At 43.4% G+C, this 24,600-nt stretch overlaps 1 protein-coding gene across 2 annotated transcripts in view; it reads right to left on the reverse strand.

The window, feature by feature from the left end:
- The window catches only part of PCCB (propionyl-CoA carboxylase subunit beta), a 74,398-nt gene that overhangs the window by 1,673 nt on the left and 48,125 nt on the right, over positions 1-24,600 (reverse strand). For both annotated transcript variants that reach the window (XM_051859006.2, XM_051859007.2), the window contains 4 exons: positions 15,494-15,617; positions 2,862-2,969; positions 2,531-2,631; positions 1,529-1,627 (listed from right to left, as the gene is read on the reverse strand). In XM_051859006.2, coding sequence (XP_051714966.1) covers positions 1,529-1,627; positions 2,531-2,631; positions 2,862-2,969; positions 15,494-15,617 — 432 coding nt within the window. The remainder of the gene's footprint in view (positions 1-1,528; positions 1,628-2,530; positions 2,632-2,861; positions 2,970-15,493; positions 15,618-24,600) is intronic.

Here is a 24,600-nt window from a genome sequence, read left to right on the forward strand (position 1 = left end):
AGAAGTGCTAGCTGCAAAGGCCAGAGCACTGCTTAGAGCTGACCGAGACTGTAGGGGCTGCAATTCAAGATGCTCAGTTATGGCCTCCATCAGAGGCAGGCCAGGCAAAGTCATTAGCTGCTCTCCCTAGATGCCACCCTATTGTCACCATTTGCAAGCATTCTTCCTTGTAGCCAAGTTGTTTGCCTATTTTCCACCAAGGGGAATTAGAAGCACTGTTTGCCTTTTTCTTTTTCCTGAACTCAGAGAACACAATTCACTGGCCACAGAAGGACAAATTAAACTGAAAATCTAAAAGAATTGGCCCTCAAGTCAGAAAACCTGTAAGTCGAATCTGGGAGTTACTTGATTGCACTCAGCAGCTATTTTTTTTTCAACTTTTATTTAATAAATATAAATTTCCAAAGTACAACTTGAATTACAGCAGCTTTCCCCCCATAACCTCCCTCCCATCTGCAACCATCCCATCTCCCACTCCCTCTCCCATCCCATTCTTCATCAAGATTCATTTTCAATTATCTTTATATACAGAAGATCAACTTAGTATATTCTAAGTAAAGATTTCAACAGACTGCACCCACACAGATACACAAAGTATAGGGTACTGTTTGAGTAGTAATTTTACCGCTAATTGACATAGTACAACACATTAAGGACGAAGATCCTGCATGGGGAGTAAGTGCACAGTGACTCCCGTTGTTGATTTAACAATTGACACTCTTACTTATGATGTCTGTAATCACCCGAGGCTCTTGTCATGAGCTGCCAAGGCTATGGGAGCCTCTTCAGTTCACAAACTCTGACCTTATTTAGACAAGGCCATAATCAAAGTGGAAGTTCTCTCCTTCCTTCAGAGAAAGGTACCTCCTTCTTTGATGGCCCATTCTTTCCACTGGAATCTCACAGAGATCTTTCATTTAGGTTTTGTTTGCCCACAGTGTCTTGGCTTTCCATGCCTGAGAAACTCTCATGGGCTTTTTAGCCAGATCTGAATGCCTTAAGGACTGATTCTGAGGCCAGAGTGCTGTTTAGGGCATTTTCCATTCTATGAGTCTGCTGTGTATCCTGCTTCCCATGTAGGGAAAGAATGTAGGTCAAGCAACAGGATGTACATTGCTCAAGTCACCAGGGTTAAAACTACAGTTCAGCTTCCTAGAGCCTGAAAAGAATAGAGCTGGGAACTGGTGTGGGGGGGACATCCAACTTTCCCAAGGTTGGTTCAGCTGGCTCAGCCTTCTCCCCCTTTTACTTATAATCTCAATGCCCACATTGGGCCCCTATAACTTTTCATTCTCACCTGCTGTATTCACCCTGGCATGAAGATACCAGCATGTGCCTGAAGAGTATAGGATAGGAGTAGAGTAGGCTTGGAGTTCCAGGAGGGAGACTTGACAAGATCTAAGCCTCATTTCCTTCAGTCATGGCTGATATGAAGGGCGCCAGCTTCTTAACATGTCCCAGCAAGGCTAGAAGCTCCTCTTGGGACAGTAGAGTCCCCACACCCCAGAAAGAAGAAAGAACTCCTTACCTTTGCTCCCATGACTGCAATCTCTGCTGTGGGCCAGGCATAGTTGGTATCACCACAAAGGTGCTTAGAGCTCATGACATCATAAGCACCTCCATAGGCCTAGAAAATACCCAAATGCTGAATGTCAGCACCTGTGACAACCAGAACTTGCCCCTGAAAGACCCCAGGAAGCCAGGCAAGAATAGCTCTCCTGGGCTCCTGAGAGTTCACATTCATTCTCCTTCCTGGCTTTTTCTTGCTGTGCTTTCACATGCCTTATATTGAAAGACAACACAGGGCTGGTGCTGTGGCGTAGCAGGTAAAGCTGCTGCCTGCAGTGCCAGCATCCCATATGGACACCAGTTCGAGTGCTAGCTGCTCCACTTCTGATCCAGCTCCCTGCTATGGTCTGGGAAAGCAGCTCCTGGCTCCTGGCTTCAGATCGGTGCAGCTCCAGCCATTGCAGCCAAATGGGACGTGAACCAGCAGATGGAAGACTCTCACTCTCAGTCTGCCTCTCCTTCTCTAACTCTTTCAAATAAATAAATAAATCTTATAAAAAGAAAAGACTATGCACAGGTTAAAACACCAAAGCCCAAAGCCTGTAATGCCAGCACCCATATTGGAGAGCCAGTCTGAGTCCTGGCTACTCTACTCCTGATGCAGCCCCTAATGCATCAAGGAAAGAAGCAGAAGATAGCCCAAGTGCCTGATCTCCTGCCACATATGTGGGTAACCTGCATGGAGTTTCAGGCTCCTGAACTTGACCTGGCCCAGCTCCACCCATTACAGCCATTTAGGGTATGAACAAGCAGATGGAAGATCTTGTCACTCTGCTTCAGATGCATAAAATAAATCCAGGAAAAAAAAAAAGCACACGTCCCTGCAATGCAGGTCTAGAAATGCTGTCCTTAAGGTCTTTTTAAGTATGAGCAATGAGCAAGTTGTACTCCTTCCAGTCCTATAAAAACTCTTGGTCAGACCTCCCACCATGCCATGCTGCTAAGTATGTGAGGTCCTTACCTTCCTGGTGATGACTGTGACCTTGGGCACAGTTGCCTCAGCAAATGCATAGAGAAGCTTAGCGCCATGCCGGATGATGCCCCCGTACTCCTGTGCTGTGCCTAGGTCAGAAGGAAGAGCTACTAGACATCCACAGAAGTTTTTACAAGGGTTGCCTGCCACGCTTCAGCTGTTTAGTTTGAAGACGGCCATCCCTCACACAGCCATGTCTTCTTGACACCCAGGATATGGATAAGCTGCAAATCCTTAAGGAATTTTGCAAGCTATCCCAAAGTGGGCTCCTTGCTCAGGAAAACCACTCTGCTGACCTCCATGTCTCTCAGTGACTTACCAGGCAGAAAGCCAGGGACATCAACGAAAGTGATGAGTGGAATGTTGAATGCATCACAGAATCTGACAAAGCGAGCCCCTTTCACGGATGAATTAATATCCAAGCATCCTAGAAAGAGATTATCCATGCTAAGCTTTCAGGCAATTCATTTCAGTTCCACCCACTCCTCAGCAACAACCCAGAGCTGCTGCTTATGGAGGCTACAAGTCTCCTCACTTCAGAGCAGTAATAAGGACTTCAAATGCTCCAGGAGAAAAGGAGAAGATGGAGAACCCACCTGGCACTAGCCAGAGGGAGCCTAAAAGTAGCCCTAGTCCATGGGATCCCTTCTTGGGAGCATTAGCTCAGTACAGGCTGCCAAGGCTGCCTCCAGTGGAGCACAGCCTCCATCAGTGTGAGGTATTGTTCTGGGGCTGATCTCAGAGTCCTTGCAGGTTACAATCAGATAAGCTACCTGCCCTTAAGGAATCTCTTAAACCTCAGAAGTCAGGCTGTTACTATATCCTAGCATAGTTGCAAGGATTAAAGAGATTTATAAAGCCACAAAGAGCAAGAGCTCAATTAGTATATCTCTCCTCTGAGAGTTTCCAGCTTACTCAGGCCAGAATTACTCTGCTATCAAAATAAGGATATTATTAGAAAAGGACATAGACCAAAATCTCACATGAATATAGATGAAAAACCCTTTATTAAAAAATAAAAATGATTTATTTATGTATGTATGTATCGGTTACACAGAGGGAAGGAGAGAGAGATTTTCATCTGGTTCATTCCCCAGACGGCTGCAATGGCTGGGGCTCTGCAATCCATCCTTCCAAAACTGACCAACAGAGTTGCTGCTGCTGATGGAAATGTTCTCTGTGCTACTCCAAATGGATGTGGCTACTGAGGTAATTTAAATAGGGGCTAATATAATGGAAGAACTACATTTTTAATAGTATTTCATTTTCATTATAAGGTTTTGATTAAACAGTTAACACTGAAAAGCACAGAGCTTTACTTTTCAGCAATTCCTATCAAAATCATACTAAGTTCTTTTGTAGACCTTAGCAAGCCTAGGGCTGGCACCGTGGTGCAGTAGGCTAACCTGCGGTGCCAGCACCCCATATGGGTGCTGGTTTGTGTCCTGGCTGCTCCTCTTCTGATCTAGCTCTCTCCTACGGCCTGGGAAAGCAGCAGAAGGTGTCCCAAGCACTTGGGCCCCTGCACTGCATGGGAGACCTGGAAGAAGCTCTTGACTCCTGGCTTCAGACCAGCCACTGCAGCCATTTGGGGACTGAACCAGCAGATGGAAGACCTTTCTCTGTCTCTCCTTTTCTGTAATTCTACCTCTCAAATAAATAAATAAAATCTTTTTAAAAAATTAGCAAGCACATCCAGATTATATAAGGAATCCTACAAATCAATAAAAAGACAACGCAAAAAAAAAAAAAAAAAAAAAACAAAAAACAAAACTTCCCTCAGAATGTATATATTCTGAGGTAAGAAAAATGTATCTCTTGTTTTGGATGGTGAATGCAAGTGTGTACACAACTGCCAGAACCCCACAAAGTGAGCACTTAAAAGCTATGCATTTTATTGTGTTGTAAATTACAAAATACATTCTCAATGTGTTTAAATTCCTCACTTTAAAGATTTCTTCTAAACAACAAAACAGCATCAAAGGCAGCTCCATCCCAATCAGAAACATTTAAAAAAAAAAAAAGTAGAACCTGTCAGAACAAACTCAAACTCTGGAAAGTAGAAAAACATTTAAAACAACCAAGTGAATGCTATAATCAAGGAAAAGGCAACTTTACAATGGAAGGAATCTCGATGGCTTTTTAATTAGAACTGTCCCACATCCTCCTTGGTTCTAGAGAACAGAGCAGACCTCATTCACAAATTACCATGTAAATCTGCTCTAATCTGATACAAGAAACTGGTCTCCACTTTGCCTAATTTGGAACTCAGGCAAGTATTCTTTAAAAACATGGTGAGGCAACCTGCAGACATCTGAGACAAAGGATTATGAATAAGACCACCCAAGGCCCAGGAGAGAAAGCCCAAGGGAAGTTATTTTCTTTGGGAAATTAGTACATTCAAAACACCTTTGTATACAAGGGAATTTGCAGAGATTTTAATAGGTTCCCCTAGACACAGACAGAGTATCCAGAAGGATCAGAGAAGGGGCAATGAGAAAACACCTTGAGATGAATGAAAATGTTACAAAACCAAACACGTGGAAGACCTTAAGTTTTAACCTTAGGCTGATCTCAAAACTCCATTCTAGCCTGGTTAAGCATCGAATGACAGTTTGATTACAGAGGCAGTTTTTAAGACTGGAATAACTAATTCCCTCATTTCTTTAGCTCCCGGCATTCAAGGAAATCTTGGTCAGAGCACTAGTTGATATAAGGAACAGACTTCAGTAACCATACAAAATAAGGTGTAAACTCTGTGCATTGTCTTTTTCATAGCTGTTTCCCCAAATGGACTGCTACAATATTCAGCAATGAAAACATGACAAATCCTGGAAGAGGGGGAAGATCTGCCTGCCAGAGTTACCACACCATAAAATTCAAATAGCCAGTTTTATTTATTTACTTTTTTTAATAGCCAGTTTTAAACAAAGAATATATAGTGTAAAATGAAAAAGGGAAATATGGCTATTTAAATGAATGAAACAAATTGATAGGGACAATCCCTAAGGAAGCATAGACATTGAATTTACTATACAAAAACTTTAAAACAGTGCTCTTAAATACATCTGAAGAGATGAAGGGAAACATAGATAAACAACTAAAGAAAATCAGGAAGCTAATGTATGAACAAAATAATATCAAAAAGGGAGTAGGGTAGCTGGCACTGTGGCATAGTGGGTAAAAACCACTGCCTGTGACACCAGCATCTATATTGGCACTTGTTCAAGTCCCAGCTGCTCACTTCCAATCCAGCACCCTGCTAATGTGCCTGAGAAAGCAGCAGAGCATGGTCCAGGATCTCAGGCCCCTGCACCCACGTGGGAAACCTAGAAGCAGTTCCTGGCTTCTGCCTTAGCCTGGCCCAGCCCTAGTCATTGGCAGCCATTTGGGGTGCAAAGCAGCAGATGGAAGAACTCTTTCTCTTCCCCCCTCTCTGTAATCCTGCCATTCAAGTAAATAAATGTTTTTTAAGGGGTGGGGGAGGAGGTTAAAAAGGAACAAAACAAATTGGGGAACTGAAAAGTACAATAACAAATGAAAAATTCACTATAGGAGTTTAAGAAATCTGAGGAAACAATAAAGATTAAGGAATATGAACACCACAGAAACAAACAACCCAGTAGTGACCAGACCATAAAGTACCCATGGAACAGCATCAAATGAGCCAACATTATACTGCAAGGGAATGTCAAGAGGAGAAAACAGAGGAAGTGACAGAGATGATGTCAAGAAATAATGTTTAAAAGCCTAAATTTGATGCAAGATTTGAAACTACAAAAATAAGAAATTGCTGGGGGCCATCGTATGGTGTAGTGGGTAAAGCCGCTGCCTGCAGTGCTGGCATCTCACATGGGCACCAGTTTGAGACCTGGCTGCTCCACTTCCAATCCAGCTCTCTGCTATGGCCTAGGAAGCAGTGGAAGATGGCCCAAGTCCTTGGGCCCCTGCACTCCTGTGGGAGACCTGGAGGAGGCTCCTGGCTCCTGGCTTCGGATCGGCACACTTTCAGGCATTGGTGGTGATTTGGGGAGTGAACCAGTGGATGGAAGACCTCTGTCTCCCTCTCTCCCTCTTTGCCTCTCCTCTCTCTGTATGTAACTCTGACTTTCAAATAAATAAATAAATCTTAAAAAAAATAAGAAATTGCTAACTCCAAGACCGTTTCAGAGACTGACACTGAGTCAAATTATCAGAAACACAAAAAAGCAGTAAGAAAGTGATTTGTCAGATTTCAAGGGATCCTCATCAAGATTATCATCTCATATATCAGCAGGAACCCTGGAGGCCAAAAAACAGTGGAGTGATATACTTAAAACACTAAAATAAAACTGTCAACCAATAATTCTTTATCTAGCAAACTGTCCCTCAAAAATGAAGAGTAAATTGAGAGTTAAGTGAGACATTCTCAGACTAAATGTGAAGAAATCATTAAGGCCAGAAGTACTCTACAAGAAATGCTAACAGGGTCTTTCAGGTAGAAAGGAGAGGGTACAATACTGTATCACAAAGCTACGTGAGGAAATAAAGATCTCCAATAAAAGTACCTACATGGTATTTTGCTTTTTGAATGTACTTTGTGCTTCCTACAGGATTTATAAAGACAAATGCACCCTAGATGGACTCACTGGAGAATTTGTTTTAATTTATTTGAGAGGAAGATTTAGAGAGGGAAAAACAGAGAGGTCTTCCATCCGCTGATCACTCCCCAAATGGCCACAACGCCAGTGCTGTGGTGTAGCAGGAAAAGCTGCCATTTGCAGTGCCGGCATCCTACATGGGTGCTGGTTCAAGTCCCTTGTTACTCCACTTCCAATCTAGCCTGGGAAGGCAGTGGAAGATGGCCCAACTCCTTGGGCCCCTGCACCACGAGGGAGATCCAAAGGAAGCTCCTGGCTCCTGGCTTTGAATCAGCCCAGCTCCAGCCATTGCAGCCATTTGGGGAGTGAACCAACAGAATGGAAGACCTCTCTCTGCCTCTGCCTCTCTGTAGCTCTTTGAAATAGATAAATCTTGTTTAAAAGAAAGAGAGAGAGAGAGAGGGAGGGAGGGAGGGAGGGAGATAATAACCAGAGCTGAGCCAATCCGAAGCCAGGAACCAGGAGCTGCTTCCAGATCTCCCACATAGGTGCAGGGTCCAAGCACGTGGGCCATATTCCAGTGTTTCGCAGGCCATCAGCAGAGAGCTGGGTTGGAAGAGGAGCAAGCAGGACACAAACCAGTGTCTATATGGGATGCTGGCACCACAGGCAAAGGTTGTAACCTACTATGCAACAATGCTGGCCTCTAGAGAATTCTGTAATACACTTAAGAAAGAAAGAATACCAATTTTCTACAGTATTTTCAAGAAGACAGAATACTTCCTATTTTATCCTGAGATATGCATTTTCCTAATACTAACGCTAAACAAAGAGATTATAAGGAAATAAAACTATACTACCTCTAATGAACATGTATGGAAAAAAAAGTCCTCCACAAAATTTAGCAAATCAAATTGAAGAACATATAGAAAGAATTATACACCATGATCAAGTGGGATTTATTGTGGGTGCACAAGGCTAGATCAACATTTGAAAAATAAATCTATCACATCAATAAGCTAAAGAAAGAAGAATTATTACAGCATCATAAGAGTAAATGCAGAAAAAGCATTCAACAAGGGCCAATATCCATTCAGCATACTTGAAAAAAAAAAAAAAAACTAGCAGAGGGAAATGCTCCCTACTTTATACAAAAAAACCTAACATAACATCATACTTAGTGGTGACAAACTAAAAGCTTTCCCACGAAGAACAAGGTAAGAATGTCCCCTCACCACTGCTGAATATCATAGTGGAAGTCCTGGCAAATGCAGTAAGACAAGAAAAGGAAATAAAAGATACTCAGATTAATGATGAAAAAAAAAACAAACAATCATTGTTTGCAAAAGACATAATTTCTACATGGAAAACCTGAAAGAACCACCAGAAAAACCCTGCTGGAACTATTCTATTTCTTTATCTTGGAGGCAGAGTGATAGAGAAAAAGCTCCATCTGCTGATTTACACCCCAAAATGCCTATAATGTCCAGGGCTGGGCTGAGGCTAATGCTGCAAAATCAAGCCAAGTCTCCCATATGGGTAGGAAGAGCTGACACTCAAACCAGACACTATGAAATGGAATGCAGGCAACTCAGCAGTAGTGCCAAACACCCATCCCAAATATATGCAATTTTTACTTAAGTGTAAGTCAATAAAGCTATGAGGAAAAACAACCAAATAAATGCAGAGGGATTCTACATTCATGGATAGGAAAAATCAGTAATTTCAAGATTTTTGCCAAAGTGATCTACAGATTCAAAGTAATCTCAGTCAAATCCTAGCAAGTAGGGATCAACATTGGGGCATAGCCAAGTTAAGCCACTGTTTGCAATGCCAGCATCTCAGACTGCTAGTTCAAGTGCCAGGTGCTCCAATTCTGATCCAGCATCACGCTAATGTGCCTGTAAGGCATCAGATGACAGCCCAGTTAACTTGAGTCCCTGCCATCCACTTGGGACACTATAGACAGAGATTCTGGCTCTTAGCTTTGGCCTAGGCCAGCACTGGCTGTAGAGGGCAATTAGGGAGTAAATCAGTGTATGGAAGAATTCTTTCTTGCTTGCTTACTTACTCTGCCTTAAATCTTTTAAAAATCTTAGCAAGTTATTTTATGCATATCAGCAAGATGATCCTAAAGTTTGTAGGGAAAGGCAAAAAGATCCAGAATAACCAACACAGTATCAAGGGAGGGGGTTAAAATTAGAGGACTAATAATACCTTACTTTTTTTTTTTTTTTTTTGAAGGCAGAGTCAGAGAGATCTTCCATCCACCAAATGGCCACAAAGGCCAGAGCTGGGCCAGACTGAAGCCAGGAGCCAGGGGCTTATTCTGGGTCTCCCAGGTAGGTACAGGGGCCCAAGTACATGGCCATCTTCTGCTGTTATCCTAGGCCACTAGCAGGGAGCTGGATTGGACTGAAACTGGTGGCCATATGGGATGCTTGCACTGCAGATGGTGGCCTAACCCACTACATCATACTGCCAGCCCAAACATTACCCTACTTTAAGACTTAACTATGATGCAGGATGGGGTGGGAGTGGTGTGATGCTGCATTAAGCTACCCTTTGCAATGTCAGTATCCCAAGTACTGAGTGCTGGTTGCAATTCTGGCAGCTCTGCCTATGATCCTGCTCCCCGCCAGCAAGCAGCATCCCACCTGAGAAAGTAACAAAAGATGGCCCAAGTACTCGGACTCCTTGTCACCCATGTGGGAGACCCAGATGGACTTCCAGGCTCCTGGCTTTGGTCTGGCCTACCCCCATTTCTGTCTCTTATTTGTCATTCTTTCAAATAAATTTTTAAGGGAAAAAAAATAAAAGGACACCAGAATTCCCAGCTCCCTGCCATAGCTTGCCCTAGCCCTGGCTGTTGCAGGTATTTCTTGGAGTGAACTAGCTTGCTTGCACGCTCTTCTCGCTCGCTTTCTCTCTTGCTCTCTCTCTGCCTTTCAAGTAAGTTAAATAAATAAGGATTTTTATACTTCCCACATCAGAGTACCTGAGTTCAATTCCCAGCTCTGGCTCCTGATTCCAGATTCCTGCTAATGCAGACCCTGGGAAGTCATGGTGATAGCTCAAGTTGAGTTCCTGCCACCTGCATGTGAAACTGATTAAATTCCTAGCTCCTGACTTTGGCCCCAAACTCATTCCCAGCAGCTGCAGGCCATCAGAAAGTGTACCAGTGGATGGCAGCTTTCTCTTCGTTTTTCTGCCTCTGAGATAATAAAAATGGGCAAGACTGGCCGGCGCCGCGGCTCACTAGGCTAATCCTCCGCCTAGCGGCGCCGGCACACCAGGTTCTAGTCCCGGTTGGGGCGCTGGATTCTGTCCCGGTTGCCCCCCTTCCAGGCCAGCTCTCTGCTGTGGCCAGGGAGTGCAGTGGAGGATGGCCCAGGTGCTTGGGCCCTGCACCCCATGGGAGACCAGGAAAAGCACCTGGCTCCTGGCTCCTGCCATCGGATCAGCGCGGTGCGCCGGCCGCAGCGCGCCGGCCGCAGCGGCCATTGGAGGGTGAACCAACAGCAAAGGAAGACCTTTCTCTCTGTCTCTCTCTCACTGTCCACTCTGCCTGTCAAAAAAATTAAAAAAAAAAAAAATGGGCAAGACTTGAACAGGTATCTCACCAAGAAAAGATACACATGGCAAAGAAGCATATTGAAAGAGGCTCAACATTATGTCATTTGGAGATTGCAAGCTAAAAAAAGATACCATTACACACCCATTGGAATGGCCAAAATCCAAAAAATTAACACCACCAAATGCTGGCAAGGATCTGTAGCAAAAGGATCTCTCAATTATTGCTGGTGAGAATACAAAATAGTAGAGCCATTTAGGAAGACTGGTGGTTTCATTTAAAAAAAAGTCTGCAAATTAAACTGTGGGTTAAGCTGCTGCATGAAACACAACACTGGCACCCCATATGAGTGCTAGTTCAAGTTTTGGCTGTACCACTTCTGATCCAGCTCCCTACTAATGCACTTGGGAAAGCAGCGGAAGATGGCCCAAGTACCTGGGCCCCTGCCACCCATGTGGGAGACCCTGTTTGAGTTCCAGGCTCCTGGCTTCTGCCTGGCCCAGACCTGGCCATCTGGGGAGTTAAGCACCAAATGGAAGATCTCTGTCTCATCCTCTAACTCAGACTTTCAAATAAATAAATATTTTAAGTATTTGGAAAAAATCAGCAGTTGCTAGAGATTAAGGTTTGGAAAAGGAAGAGGACTTTCAAGGCAGTGAAACTATCCTGTATGATTCTATTTATAATGGTGGATACATGACATGCATTTGTTAAACCCATAGAATTTAGAACACCAAGAACAAATCCTGTTGGAAATTATGGACTTGAAGTAATAATGATGTGTCAGTATAGGCTCCTTGGGGCCATTGTTGTGGCAAAGCAGGTAAAGCCACTGCCTCCAATGCCAGCATCCCATATGGGCATCAGTTCAAGTCCCAGCTACTCCAGTGTTACAGGATGTTGATAATGAGGCCGTGCATGTGTGGGATCAAGTGGTATATAGGAATTCTCTGTACTTTCCACTGTGAACCCAAAACTTAAAGAAAGTCTATTAAAAAAAATTACATAGCATGACCAAGAGGGATTAATCTCAGAAATGCAAATATGTCTCAAACATAATATAATCAATATAATACATCCCATTAATAGAAGGACAAAAACTACATGACCATCTCAGTTGATGCAGAAGTTGCATTTCATGACATCCTTTCATGACAAAAACTCTCAGAAAAGTAGGAACAGAAGGAAAGTTCCTCAATATTATGAAGTACATTCATGAAAAAGTCACAGCTAGCATCATACTTAATGATGAAAGACTGAAAACCTCCCCCTCATTAAAACAAGACTGCCCAGGGATTGACACTGCGGTTCAGCAGTTAAACCACCACATGCAACTCCAGCATCCCATATGGATGTTGATTCAAGCCTCAGCTGCTCCACTTCAATCTAACTCCCTGCTATTGTGGTGGGAAAACAACGAAAAATGATCCAAGTTGTTGGGCCCCTCCACCTATGTGGGAGACCTGGATGAAGCTCCTAGCTCCTGGCTGTGGCCTGACTCCGTCCTGGCAGATACAGCCATTTGGGGAGTGAACCAGAAGATGGAAGATCTCTCTGCCTCTCTCTATAACTCTGCCTTTCAAATAAATAAGACACTTTTATCATTGCTATTAAACACCAGAGACTAGTCCCTCACCTGTTCTGAGTCCTCAAGGGATTGCTCTGATGTCTGCAGTGTTCCAGCAAACCTATATTTACAGGAGAAGCTTCCATAATGTAGAGCTGTTTCTACAGGCAATGTGCGTGAAGAGGAAGAAAGAAAATTGTATTTGCAGTAAACATGATCCTAGGGGCAGGCATTTAGTCAGCAACTAAGATGCTGCTTGGGAAACCTGCTTCCCATATCAGAGTCCCTGGGGTGAACTGCCAGCTCTACTTCCAATCCAGCTTCCTGCTAATGAATACCCTGGGAAGACAACAGATGATGGCTTAAATACTTGGGTCTAGGGGCCAGCACTGTGGCGCAGCAGGTTAAAGCCCTGGCCTGAAGCGTGGGCATTCCATATGGGCGCCAGTTCTAGCCCAGGCTGCTCCTCTTCTGATTCAGCTCTCTGTTATGGCTTGGGAAAGCAGTAGAAGATGGCCCAAGTCCTTGGGCCCCCGCACCCGCATGGGAGACCCGGAAGAAGCTCCTGGCTCCTGGCTTTGGATCAGCACAGCTCCAGCTATTGCAGCCATCTGGGGAGTGAACCAGTGGATGGAAGACCTTTCTGTCTGTCTCTGCCTCTCTCTGTAACACTGTCTTTCAAATAAATAAATCTTGAAAAAAAAAAACAAAAAACTGACTTGGGTCTAAGCTACCCAACTTGGGAGACCCAGAATGAGTTCAGGACCCTGACTGTTGTGGGCATTTGCAGAGTGAACCAGTGGATGGAACATCAATCAATATATTTCTCTCTCAAATAAATAAAGAAAAAATGCTCCTATACAGTAATGTATTGTGCAGTGTTCTGGCCAACACCAGCCTGCAGTGGTCCTGTAAGATTATATCATCTAGTGGCATCATAGCTATTTGTATAAGAACACTCTATATTTCCATGGTGACAGAATCACCTAACGAGGCATGATTTTAGGACATATCCTGTCATTAAGCAATGTGTGACTATATGTAGAAAATTCCAGGTAGTCTACAACAAAGCACAAAGTTACACATTATCAGGTCAACAAAAATCACTTGTGTGGTTGTGTTTCTGTACACCACCAATGAACAATCAGAAAAGGAAATTAAGAAAGTTTCATTTACAGTAGCATCTAAAAGAATAAAATGCTTAGGAATAAATTTAACCAAAGAGGTGAAAGACTTGTACACTGAAAACTACAAAACACTGCTAGAAGAAATACTTGCATAAGGTGACCAAAATAAATGGAAAGAATCCTGTGTTCATAGATGCAATCTTAAAGTGTCAACACAAGTTGAATATCCCTTATCTAAAATGCTTAGAACCAGAAGTGCTTGGAGTTTCTGATTCTAGAGTATTTGCATATGCATAAAAAGATACCTTGGGGACAGGACTCACCCATTCCAAATCCCCACACAGATGACGTCACCTGGTCATGACTCAAGTCTAGCCATAATACCCAAAAGCTATGGGTTATGACAAGATCCCATTATCTTCTCACATACTTTTTTCAAAAAGATTTATTTATTTATTTGAAAGAGTTACACAGAGAGGAGAAGCAGAGAGAGAGAAAGGTCTTCCATGGGCTGGTTCGTTCCCCAATTGGCAGCAATGGCCGGAGCTGCACTGATCCGAAGCCAGGAGCTTCCTCCGGGTCTCCCTGGCAGGTGCAAGGGCCCACACACTTGGGCCATCTTCTACTGCTTTCCCAGGCCATAGAAGAGAGGTGGATCAGAAGTGGAGCAGCCGGGACTCGAACCGGTGCCCATATGGGATGCTGGCACTGCAGGCAGTGGCTTTACCTGCTACACCACAACCCCAGCCCCTCATATACTTTTGTATATGGCACTGTTGAAGGAACCAGAGATAGAACTGTGGATAAGATACCCACATTCCTGCTCTCATGGAGCTCTTAGTTTGGTAGATGAGTCATATATTTAGGGGACAAATTTTTTACTAAAAAAGTAAAGACCTGGGGTGGGTCATCAACCAGTTAAGTCACCAATTAAGACATATACATCCTGGGGCCAGCACTGTGGCACAGCAGGTTAATGCCCTGGCCTGAAGCACCGGCATCCCATATGGGCACTGGTTCGAGTCCCAGCTGCTCCTTTTCCAATCCAGCTCTCTTCCAATCCAGCTCTCTGCTATGGCCTGGGAAAGCAGTACAAGATGGCCCAAGTCATTGGGCCCCTGCACCTGCGTGGGAGACCCGGAAGAAGCTCCTGGCTCCTGGCTTCAGATTAGAGTGCAGCTCCGGCTGTAGTGGCCAGTTGAGGAATAAACCAGTGGATGGAAGACCTCTCTGACTCCCCTCTCTGTGTAACTTTCAAATAAATAAATAAATCTTAAAAAAAAAAAAAAAAGACATATACATCCTTGGGTTTGATACCCAGCTCTGGTTTCTAACTCCAGCTTCTTGTTAGAAAGGACTCTTAAGAGGTAGCAGTGATGGTTAAAGTCACTGAGTTCCAGCCACTCACCCACAAGGGAGACCTGGATTGAATTCCTGGCTCCCAGCTTCAGCCCAGTCCAGTTCCTGCCATTGTGGGAATTTAGGAACTACTGAACCAGCAGATGGGACTTCCTTCTCTTTCTCAAATGAATATATATTTTTTTATTTAAAGCAAAGGTAAAGACTTTATGTGCCCTTAAAAGGGGGGAGTACGAAAGGAGCATTTTGGGAGACTGGCATTAAGGCATAGCAGGTGAAGCTACCACCTGCATCATCCCATATAGGGTTGGTTCAAGTCCCAGCTGCTCCACTTCTGATCCAGCTTCCTGTTAATGTGCCTGGCAAGGCAGTGAAAGATGGCTCAGGTCCTTGGGCCTCTGCCACCCATATGTGAGACCCAGAAGAAGCTCCTGGCTCCTAACATCAGCCTGGCCCAGCCCCAGCTGTTGTGGATATTTGGGGAGTGAACTAGCAGGTAGAAGATCTCTCTCTTTTTCCTTCCCTCTCTCTCTCTGCCTTTCAAATAAATAAATAAATCGTAAAGGGGGGGGCATTTTGTGATATTAACATTAAGAGAAAAGGTTGCTTTTACATGTGAGTTTTTTCCTCTGCTCATGGAAGACTATGTCTGAGGAAAAGGCAGAAAGCAAACAGGAATCCCGGGGCCCAGGCAGCTTTGGCTGCTAACCCCTAACTAGGTTTATGAGAACTTCTCCATCTTACCTGAGGCCACCTTAGGTTGGTTGCCAACAATCCCAACAGTCCTCCCATTCATTCTTGCAAAACCAACAATGATGTTCTTGGCATAATGTGGCATGATCTCAAAAAATTCTCGTTCATCAACAACCTGCAGGAACAAATTTACTCCTGAATTCAAAACAACTAAGTGCAAGACAACTATATTATAAAATTACAGACATTTATACCACAGAATTACAGAACTGGATAGTTCCCATTTCTACCACAGGTTCCCCAAGAAAACAAGGCAATAGCAGTTACTCCCTCCTGGAGGGCAATGTTGGGGAACATCCTCTCACATGCTGCTTGGAGGGGATAAACCAGTGCAGCTTGTTTTAAAGGTTTTATTTGAATTTTTTTACTTTTTAAGATCTTTTTAGTATGAAGTTAAAGCTTACATAGCCGGCGCTGTGGCTCACTAGGCTAATCCTCCACCTTGCGGCGCCGGCACACCGGGTTCTAGCCCCGGTCGGGGCGCCGGATTCTGTCCCGGTTGCCCCTCTTCCAGGCCAGCTCTGCTGTGGCCAGGGAAGTGCAGTGGAGGATGGCCCAAGTCCTTGGGCCCTGCACCCCATGGGAGACCAGGATAAGTACCTGGCTCCTGCCATCGGATCAGCGTGGTGCGCCAGCTGCAGCGCGCTGGCCATGGCGGCCATTGGAGGGTGAACCAATGGCAAAGGAAGACCTTTCTCTCTGTCTCTTTCTCTCACTGTCCACTCTGCCTGCCAAAAAAAAAAAAAAAAAAAGCTTACATAAAAATTTCAAGAACACCAAAACTATTTATTTACCTTTCACCCAGATTCACTTAACATTTTATTACATAAGCTTTATTGTTCTCTTTTATATGCATCTATGCAAACATGCACACACGTACATATTTGTTATTTTATATATAGTATATATTATGTTATAAATATAAATATATATATTTCTTATTCTGAACCATTTGAGAGTAAGTTACACACACAATGCCTCTTCACCTCACAGGCCCTCATTGTCTTTCTCTAAAGAACAAAGACATTCTCTTATATAATTACAGTGATATAAAAGTCAGGAATTGTTAACACAGTACTATCTTAAACTATGTAATCTCATTCAAATTTTGCCACTTGTTTTAATAACATCCTTTGTAACAAAAAAGCAACAAAAATCTGGTTCAGAATTGGATCTTGGATAAGCTGGCACCTTCGGTGGTCATGTCTCCAAGTTTCTTTTTTTCTTGCTGGTTCTTTTTCTTTTTTAAAGATTTATTTATTTATTTGAAGGGTAGAGTCACAGACAGATAGAGAGAGGTCTTCCATCTGCTGGTTCACTCCCTAAATGGCCGCAATGGCCGGAGCTGGACTGATCCAAAGCCAGGAGCCTCTTTCGGGTCTCCCAAGTGGGTGTAGGGGCCCAAGCACTTTTTTGGGCCATCTTCTATTACTTTCCTATGTCATAGCAGAGAGCTGGATCGGAAGAGGAGCAGCTGGGATTCTAACTGGCACCCATCTGAGATGCTGGTGCCACAGGAAGAGAGAGCCCAATGTACCACGGCGCCAGCCCTCCTGCTGGGTCTTCATCTTGTACGGCCATAACATTTCTTAAGACAACAGACTGGCTGCTTTGTAAAAGGTGCCTTCTATCTGGGTTGCTTTTGGCAGGAATACTGCACAAGTTCTCTCCAAGAATCACATCAAGTAGCCAATGATATCCGTCTGTCCACCAATGGATTTGGTGACATCTGTCAGGTTTCTCTTCTGCAAAGTTATTTTTTTTTTCAGTGTAACTGGCAGGTATTTGGGGGGAAATACTTTGATACCATGTAGATGTTCTGTTCTTCCTGAACAGTTATTTCATCAGAAATCCAGTTCTTCATGCACTAGATTTAAGATCTACTGATGGGAGCTGGCACTGTGGCAAAGCAGGTAAAGCCACTGCCTGTGATGCTGGCATCCCATGAGTCACTGGTTCAAGTTCTGGCTGCTTCACTTCCAATCCAGCTCCTTGCCAATGTGCCTGGGAAAAAAGTGGAAGATAGCCCAAGGGCTTGGGCCCCTTTACCCATGTGGGAGAACTGAAGAAGCTCCTGGCTCTGGCTTCAGATCAGCCTAGCTCCAGACATTGTGGCCATTGGGGGGGGGGGGGGTAGTGAACAAGTGGATGGAAGATCAATTTCTCTTTCTCTGTTTTTTTTCTCTCTCTCCTTGTAAATCTGCCTTTCAAATAAAAAAAAAATTTTTTTTTAAAAAGACCCACTGACTTGAGCACCCCCTTGGCTTGCATCCTCTGGTCTGCTTTAACAAAAACCAGGAGGAAAAGAAAACTAGGCATCAGAAGCAATGGGTGGCAGGCCTGTTAATGGCTGCTCTGTACAGTGATCTGCCCTCAAGGAGACCCAACAGGCCAGTCCACTGCAGTGGCTTTCAATGTGGTAAGCCTGGGCTTCAGCAGAAGTCAGCTTGTGAAAAGCCCTGGCAGCTCTGCCAAGAGTTGGATCACTGGAAATGGACCTGCCCTGGAGTCAAAGGACGTCCAGGTCAGAGCCACAGATCTTATTGGCTCTAAGCTGAAAAGCCCTTCACTCGGCCCAGCTTTCAAAGTGACCACTGCAACTGAGGAAATGGCCAAGCAGGGTCAGTAACATTGCAGGCAGAGCTGTATATTTCCTGTTGGAGTTGCCACTTGCCTTTACCTGGCCAGCTCTCCTCCCAGGCCAGCTAGGTAATGGAAGTCAACAAGGTGCCTTCCCCAAGGAGGTTCACACCTCCTGTAGGATGTACCCTATGAAGAGATAGATACGTCTGGGCCTCAGAATTTACAAAGGCTTTAAAGCCCACCTGATTATTATCAAGCCCCTTCTGTCAGGTTCTATTTGCCTCTCAATCAGAAAACTTATTTGTAGCTTAGACAACACCTTTCTTAGCTCCTGTAATAACAACTCTGTCCTCTGTATCTAGCCCACTTGAGCCTCATTCCTTTGTAACCATAGCCTCTACTCTACCACCAACGGCTCTACTCCCAACCTGTGTGTACTGATGGTCCTCTTCCCCACTTAATGTTGTATGATTGTTCAGAATTTCTCTACAGACAAACCCCACTACCTGCAAAAGTTAGTGGCCTTTATCCCAGTCTTGGCTGGAATCAGCTTTAAGCTACATCCATCAAACTGTCCCCACAAGGGTCCAGAGACCCCCTCCATTTCCTCTCTATAAAATCCTCTTATTACCTGGTTAATGCTACTCTTAGGATCATTGGTTACTATTCTCACCCTGTCTTCTATACTACAGTGCCTAAGTGTTTACAGCAGGTGATAATGGAACATACGAAGGCCTTCAGCAACCAGGCAGTCAACCAAATGCTGCTACAGGGATATACTCGGCTCCCCACCCAGGAGACAGCGGCCTGAGACATCGCCCCATGCCAGCAGGAAGTAGCTCTAAAGACAGATCATCGTCCCTCTACCCCTCTTGGACTTTTGGGACTAATATAATCCCATATAACCCCTGCTTTATAAAAAACAAAAGGGGGGAATGTTAGGAAACTGGCGCAGTTGTAGCCAGGTGGCCACATGGCCCAGCTACCTGAGCCAGGCTCCACCCCCATCCTAATGGGATTCGCTGCTCCTGCTTCCCTGCCCGCCCTCAGGCAAAGTTTTAAAAGGGCCTGCTCTCTTGGCCCTTCTTTCCTGCTCTCTCTCGGTTCCTCTCTCTAGCCTCCTCCTCTGGTCTCTTGGCTCTTGGTTCTTCTCTCTTGGCTCTGCTCTCCTCTCTCCTCTCCTCTGCTCTATCTTCTCTCCTTGCTAGCTCCTCTCCTCTCTGTCTCTCTTACAGTCTCCCTTTCTTTTTCCTTCGCCGCCCCTTCACTCCGGTCTGTAGGGTATTCCCCAATAAACCCTTTCCCTTAAAAAAAAGACCCACTGATGATTTCTGCCTGACTCATTACTGGCATGATAGTTGACAAATGACAATTTTTCTAGTTCCAGCATTTCTTCTCCATTCATTAGGATTTTGCTGTAAGAAAGATCATTGCCTTTCCCATTTATTTATATCACTTTGAACTCACTGGACTCTTGTTCATTCTGTAGGGGCTATATATATATATATATATATATTCTAAGGATTTATTTATTTGAAAGGCAGAGAGTACCAATGCCATCTTACTAGTCAAAGTGATCAGTTTAAGTTCATAATTGATCATAATGATAGGACTAAGTGTCAAAGGGATCACATAAACAAGACTAGTGTCTGCTAATAATAACTTATAGAATTAAAAAGGAGAGAATGATCAAACATGGGAAGTGGGATACACAGAAGACTCATAGAATGGCAGATGTCCTAAACAGCACTCTGGCCTCAGAATCAGACCTTAAGGCATTCAGATCTGGCTAAAAAGCCCATGAGAGTTTCTCAGGCATGGAAAGCCAAGACACTGTGGCAAGAAATGACCTAAATGAAAGATCTCTGTGAGTGAAATTCCAGCGGAAAGAATGGGCCATCAAAGAAGGAGGTACTTTTCTCTGAAGGAAGGAGAGAACTTCCACTTTGATTATGGCCTTGTCTAAATAAGGTCAGAGTTTGTGAACTGAAGAGGCTCCCATAGCCTTGGCAGCTCATGACAAGAGCCTCGGGTGATTACAGACATCATAAGTAAGAGTGTCAATTGTTAAATCAACAACGGGAGTCACTGTGCACCTACTCCCCATGCAGGATCTTCGTCCTTAATGTGTTGTACTATGTCAATTAGCGGTAAAATTACTACTCAAACAGTACCCTATAATTTGTGTATCTGTGTGGGTGCAGTCTGTTGAAATCTTTACTTAGAATATACTAAGTTGATCTTCTGTATATAAAGATAATTGAAAATGAATCTTGATGAAGAATGGGATGGGAGAGGGAGTGGGAGATGGGATGGTTGCAGATGGGAGGGAGGTTATGGGGGGAAAGCTGCTGAAATTCAAGTTGTACTTTGGAAATTTATACTTATTAGATAAAAGTTTTAAAAAAAGACAAAAAAAAAAAAAAAAAAAAAGGAAAGGCAGGGAGACAGACTAGAGAGACCTTCCAACCCACTGGTTTACTTCCTAATGGCCATAATGTGTGAAGACTGATCCAGGCCAAAGCCAGGAGCTTCTTCCATGTCTCCCACATGAGTGCAGGGGCCTAAGCCCTTGGGCCATCTTCTGCTGCTTTCCCAGGCCATAGCAGGGAGCTGGATTGGAAGCAGAGGAGCACTCCAGTATGGGATGCTGGTGTCATAGGCAGTAGCTTAACACAGTGAACCATGTCAACTCCAAAATAAATAATTTTAGCAGAAAAGTTTATATAAGAACATAAAGGTGCAAAAATCAGAGTGTACTGTAAAAGGAAACGTAAGTAAGGAACAGCTATGTCTCATATATTAAAGAGTTGTTTAGGATAGTTAGTGTGGCACTGGCACATAAATAGACCAGTGGAATAGAACAGAAAAGGCAGAAATAGACTCAAGTACACATAGAGTTTTGGTTTATGATAAAGGTTATCTCAGACCCCAAGGGCAAGGACTGGCTTTTTAATATATTAATAGCTATTTCAGAAAATATAAAATTAGCTACATACATCCTATACAAAAATAAACTATAAATGGGTCAGAGAGCTAAATATACTCAATGAATTCATACAAGCACTAAAAGAAAGCAGTGGTAAATTCTTTTAATTTTAAGGAACAGTAAAAAAATACTTTTGATGGGGCTAACACCATGGCATAGTGGGTAAAACCAACATCAGAGATGCTGACATCCCATGGGGGAGTTGGTTCAAGTCCCGGCTGCTCCATTTCAGACCCAGCTCCCTGCTAATGCCTCTGGGAGAGTGGTGGAAGATGACTCAATGCTTGGGCCCTGTGCCCATGTGGGAGACCAGGAAGAGGCTCCTGGCTCCTGGCTCTGACCTGTCCCAGCCCCAGCCATTGCAGCCATTGCAGCCATTTGGGGACTGAACCAGCACTCTGTCTCTCCTCTATCTGTGATGCTCTGCATTTCAAAGAAATAACAATAAAATCTTTTTTAAAAGTTTAAACATGCTTTTGAACTCTGACTCAAAATATAGTGTCATTAAAAGATTGGTAAAGCTGGGGCAGGCGCCATGGCGCAGTAGGCTAATCCTCCACCTGTGGCTCCGGCATCCCATGTGGGCACCAGTTTGGGACCCAGCTGCTCCACATCTGCTCCAGCTCTCTGTTATGGCCTGGAAAGCAGTAGAGGATGGCCCAAGTCCTTGGGCTCCTGCACCCATGTGGGAAACCCAGAGGAAGCTCCTGGCTCCTGGCTTCAGATCAGCGTAGCTCTGGGCATTGCGGCCAACTGGGGAGTGAGCCATTGGATGGAAGACCTCTCTCTCTCTCTCTCTCTCTCTCTCTCTGTCTCCTCTCTCTGTGTAACTCTTTCAAATAAATAAATCTTTAAAAATAAATAAATAAATGGAGTTGAGTATGGAAGGAAAGATGTTCAATTTCATTCATAATTCTAGAAATACAAATTGAGTTATCACTTCTCATGTCAGATTGGCCCACAATAAAAAGTTTAAAAACATGTTCCACTGGCAAGTCTGGGGAAGCAGATGTTCTCACACATTGCTAGTCTGGGAATCTGGTACTGTCTACACTTAGATAAATAAATATGTATACTTTGACCCAGCAGCTCTATTTTCAGGAATTTGACCTGCAGATATACCTCCCACCATACAAAATTACAGTTGTGTGAAGTTACTGCCATTACACTGCCATTTGTAACTGCAAAATATGCTAAATAACCTCAGTATAAATTTCAAAATACGAGACTGGTTAAATAAACACTGGTATACACATAATACAGTACTCTGCAGAAGTGAAAAAGAATGAGAAAGACCTCCATGAACTGATTCTGAAGTTACTCTAGGATATAAAGCAAAAAAAAAAAAAAAAAAAAAAACAGTGTGAAAGAATGTCTACATATGTTGGCTAAAAGAGAAAACTCAAAGCTACAAAGGCAAACACAGACAAGTCATGAGGTTAACAACAGTGTGGTGGGAACAGAGTAGAAATGATGGGAAAAGTGACACTATTAATGTTTTACCTAGTGAAAAAATAAAAGGAGGACTAGAAGAAAACCATTAAGATAAAATACAAATGAAACATAAACCTACTTCAAATGAAATTTTTTAACAAGTATTTAATCAACCATTAATCTACTTAGGAATAGCACAAAGAAATTAATTTTAGGGGCTGCTTTTGTGGTGCAGAGGGTTACACCACGGCCTGTGAAGCCAGCATCCCATAACAGAGTGCTAGTTCAAGTCCCAGCTTCTCCACGGCCAATCCAGCTCTCTGCTCACTTGCCTAGAAAAGCAGCAGTGGATGGCCAAGTACTTGGGTCCTTGGTACTCATGCAGGAAATCTAAATGGAGTTCCTGGCTCCCAACTTTGGCCTGGCCCAGCCCTGGCCAGTGCAGCCATCTGGGGAGTAAACTAGCAAATGGAAGATATCTTTATCTCTCCCTCTCTGTCACTCTGTCTTTTAAATAATATTAAAAAAAAAATAAGTAAAAAATTTTGTTAGAATTGCCTACAATTTATAAGCTAACTTAAGAAGAACTGACATGGGCTGGCACTATGGCATAGCAAGTAAGGCCACCACCTGCAGGGCAAGCATCCCATATAAGCACCAGTTTGAATCCCGGCTGTTCCACTTCCAGTCCAGCTCTCTGCTATGGCCTGGGAAGGCAGTGGAAGATGGCCCAAGTGCTTGGGCCTTTGTACCCATGTGGGTGACCCAGAAGAAGCTCCTTGCTTCTTCTGGTGATACGGTAGGTCTATATTTCAGATTTCTGTCTAACTCTGCCTGTCAAAAAAAGAGAGAGGGAGAGAGAGAGAAAGACCCAAACCAATAGAATCAGAGATGATAAAGGAAATGTAGCAACAGACACCACAGAAATATAAAGAATCATCAGAAAATACTACAAAGACCTGTACTCCAACAAAAGAAATGGACAGATTCCTTGATATATACAACCTACCTAAATTGAGCCGTGAAGACACAGAAAACTTAAACAGACCAGTAACCAAGACAGAACTTGAATCAGTAATAAAGATCCTCCCAACAAAGAAGAGCCCAGAACTGGATGGCTTCACTGCGGAATTCTACAAAACATTTTAAAACTAACTCCAATTCCTCTCAAGCTATTCAAAACAATTAAAAGGGAAAGAATCCTCCCAAATACTTTCTATGAAGCCAGCATCACCTTAAGTCCTAAACCTGAAAAAGATCCAACAGAGAAAGAGAACTACAGACCAGTTTCTCTGATGAACATACACACAAAAATCCTCAACCAAATACTAGCCAATTGAATCCAACAACACATCAGAAAGATCATTCACCCAGACCAACTGGGATTTATTTCTGGTATGCAGGGATTGTTCAATGTTTGCAAATCAATCAATGTGATACACCATATTAACAAATTGAAGAACAAAAACCATACAATTATCTCAGTAGACACAGAGAAAGCATTTGACAAAATACAACATCCTTTCATGATCAAAATTTTAAGCAAATTGGAAATATAAGGTACATTTCTCAACACAATCAAGGCAATTTAAGACAAACCCACGGCCAGCATCCTGGTGAATGGGGATAAGTTGGAAGCATTCCCACTGAGATCCAGAACCAAACAGGAATGCCCACTCTCAGAAATGTTATTCAATATAGTCCTGGAAGTTTTGGCTTGAGCCATTAGGCAAGAAAAAGAAATCAAAGGGATACAAATCTGGAGGGACGGAGGAAATCAAACTATCTCTATTTGCAGAGGGCATGATCCTATGCATAGGGGATCCAAAAGTCTCCACTAAGAGATAATTGGAACTCATAGAAGAGTTTGAAAATGTAGCAGGATATAAAATCAACACACAAAATCAACAGCCTTTGTATAGGCAGACAATGCCATGACTGAGAAAGAATTTCTAAGATCAACCCCATTCACAAAGCTACCAAAAAAATCAAATACCTTGGAATAAATTTAACCAAGGACATCAAAGATCTCTACAATGAGAACTACAAAACATTAAAGAAAGAAACAGAAGATACAAAAAATGGGAAAATC

The sequence above is a fragment of the Oryctolagus cuniculus genome, chromosome 4 (genome assembly GCF_964237555.1).
Source record: "Oryctolagus cuniculus chromosome 4, mOryCun1.1, whole genome shotgun sequence".
In the NCBI taxonomy this organism is placed as follows: domain Eukaryota; kingdom Metazoa; phylum Chordata; class Mammalia; order Lagomorpha; family Leporidae; genus Oryctolagus; species Oryctolagus cuniculus.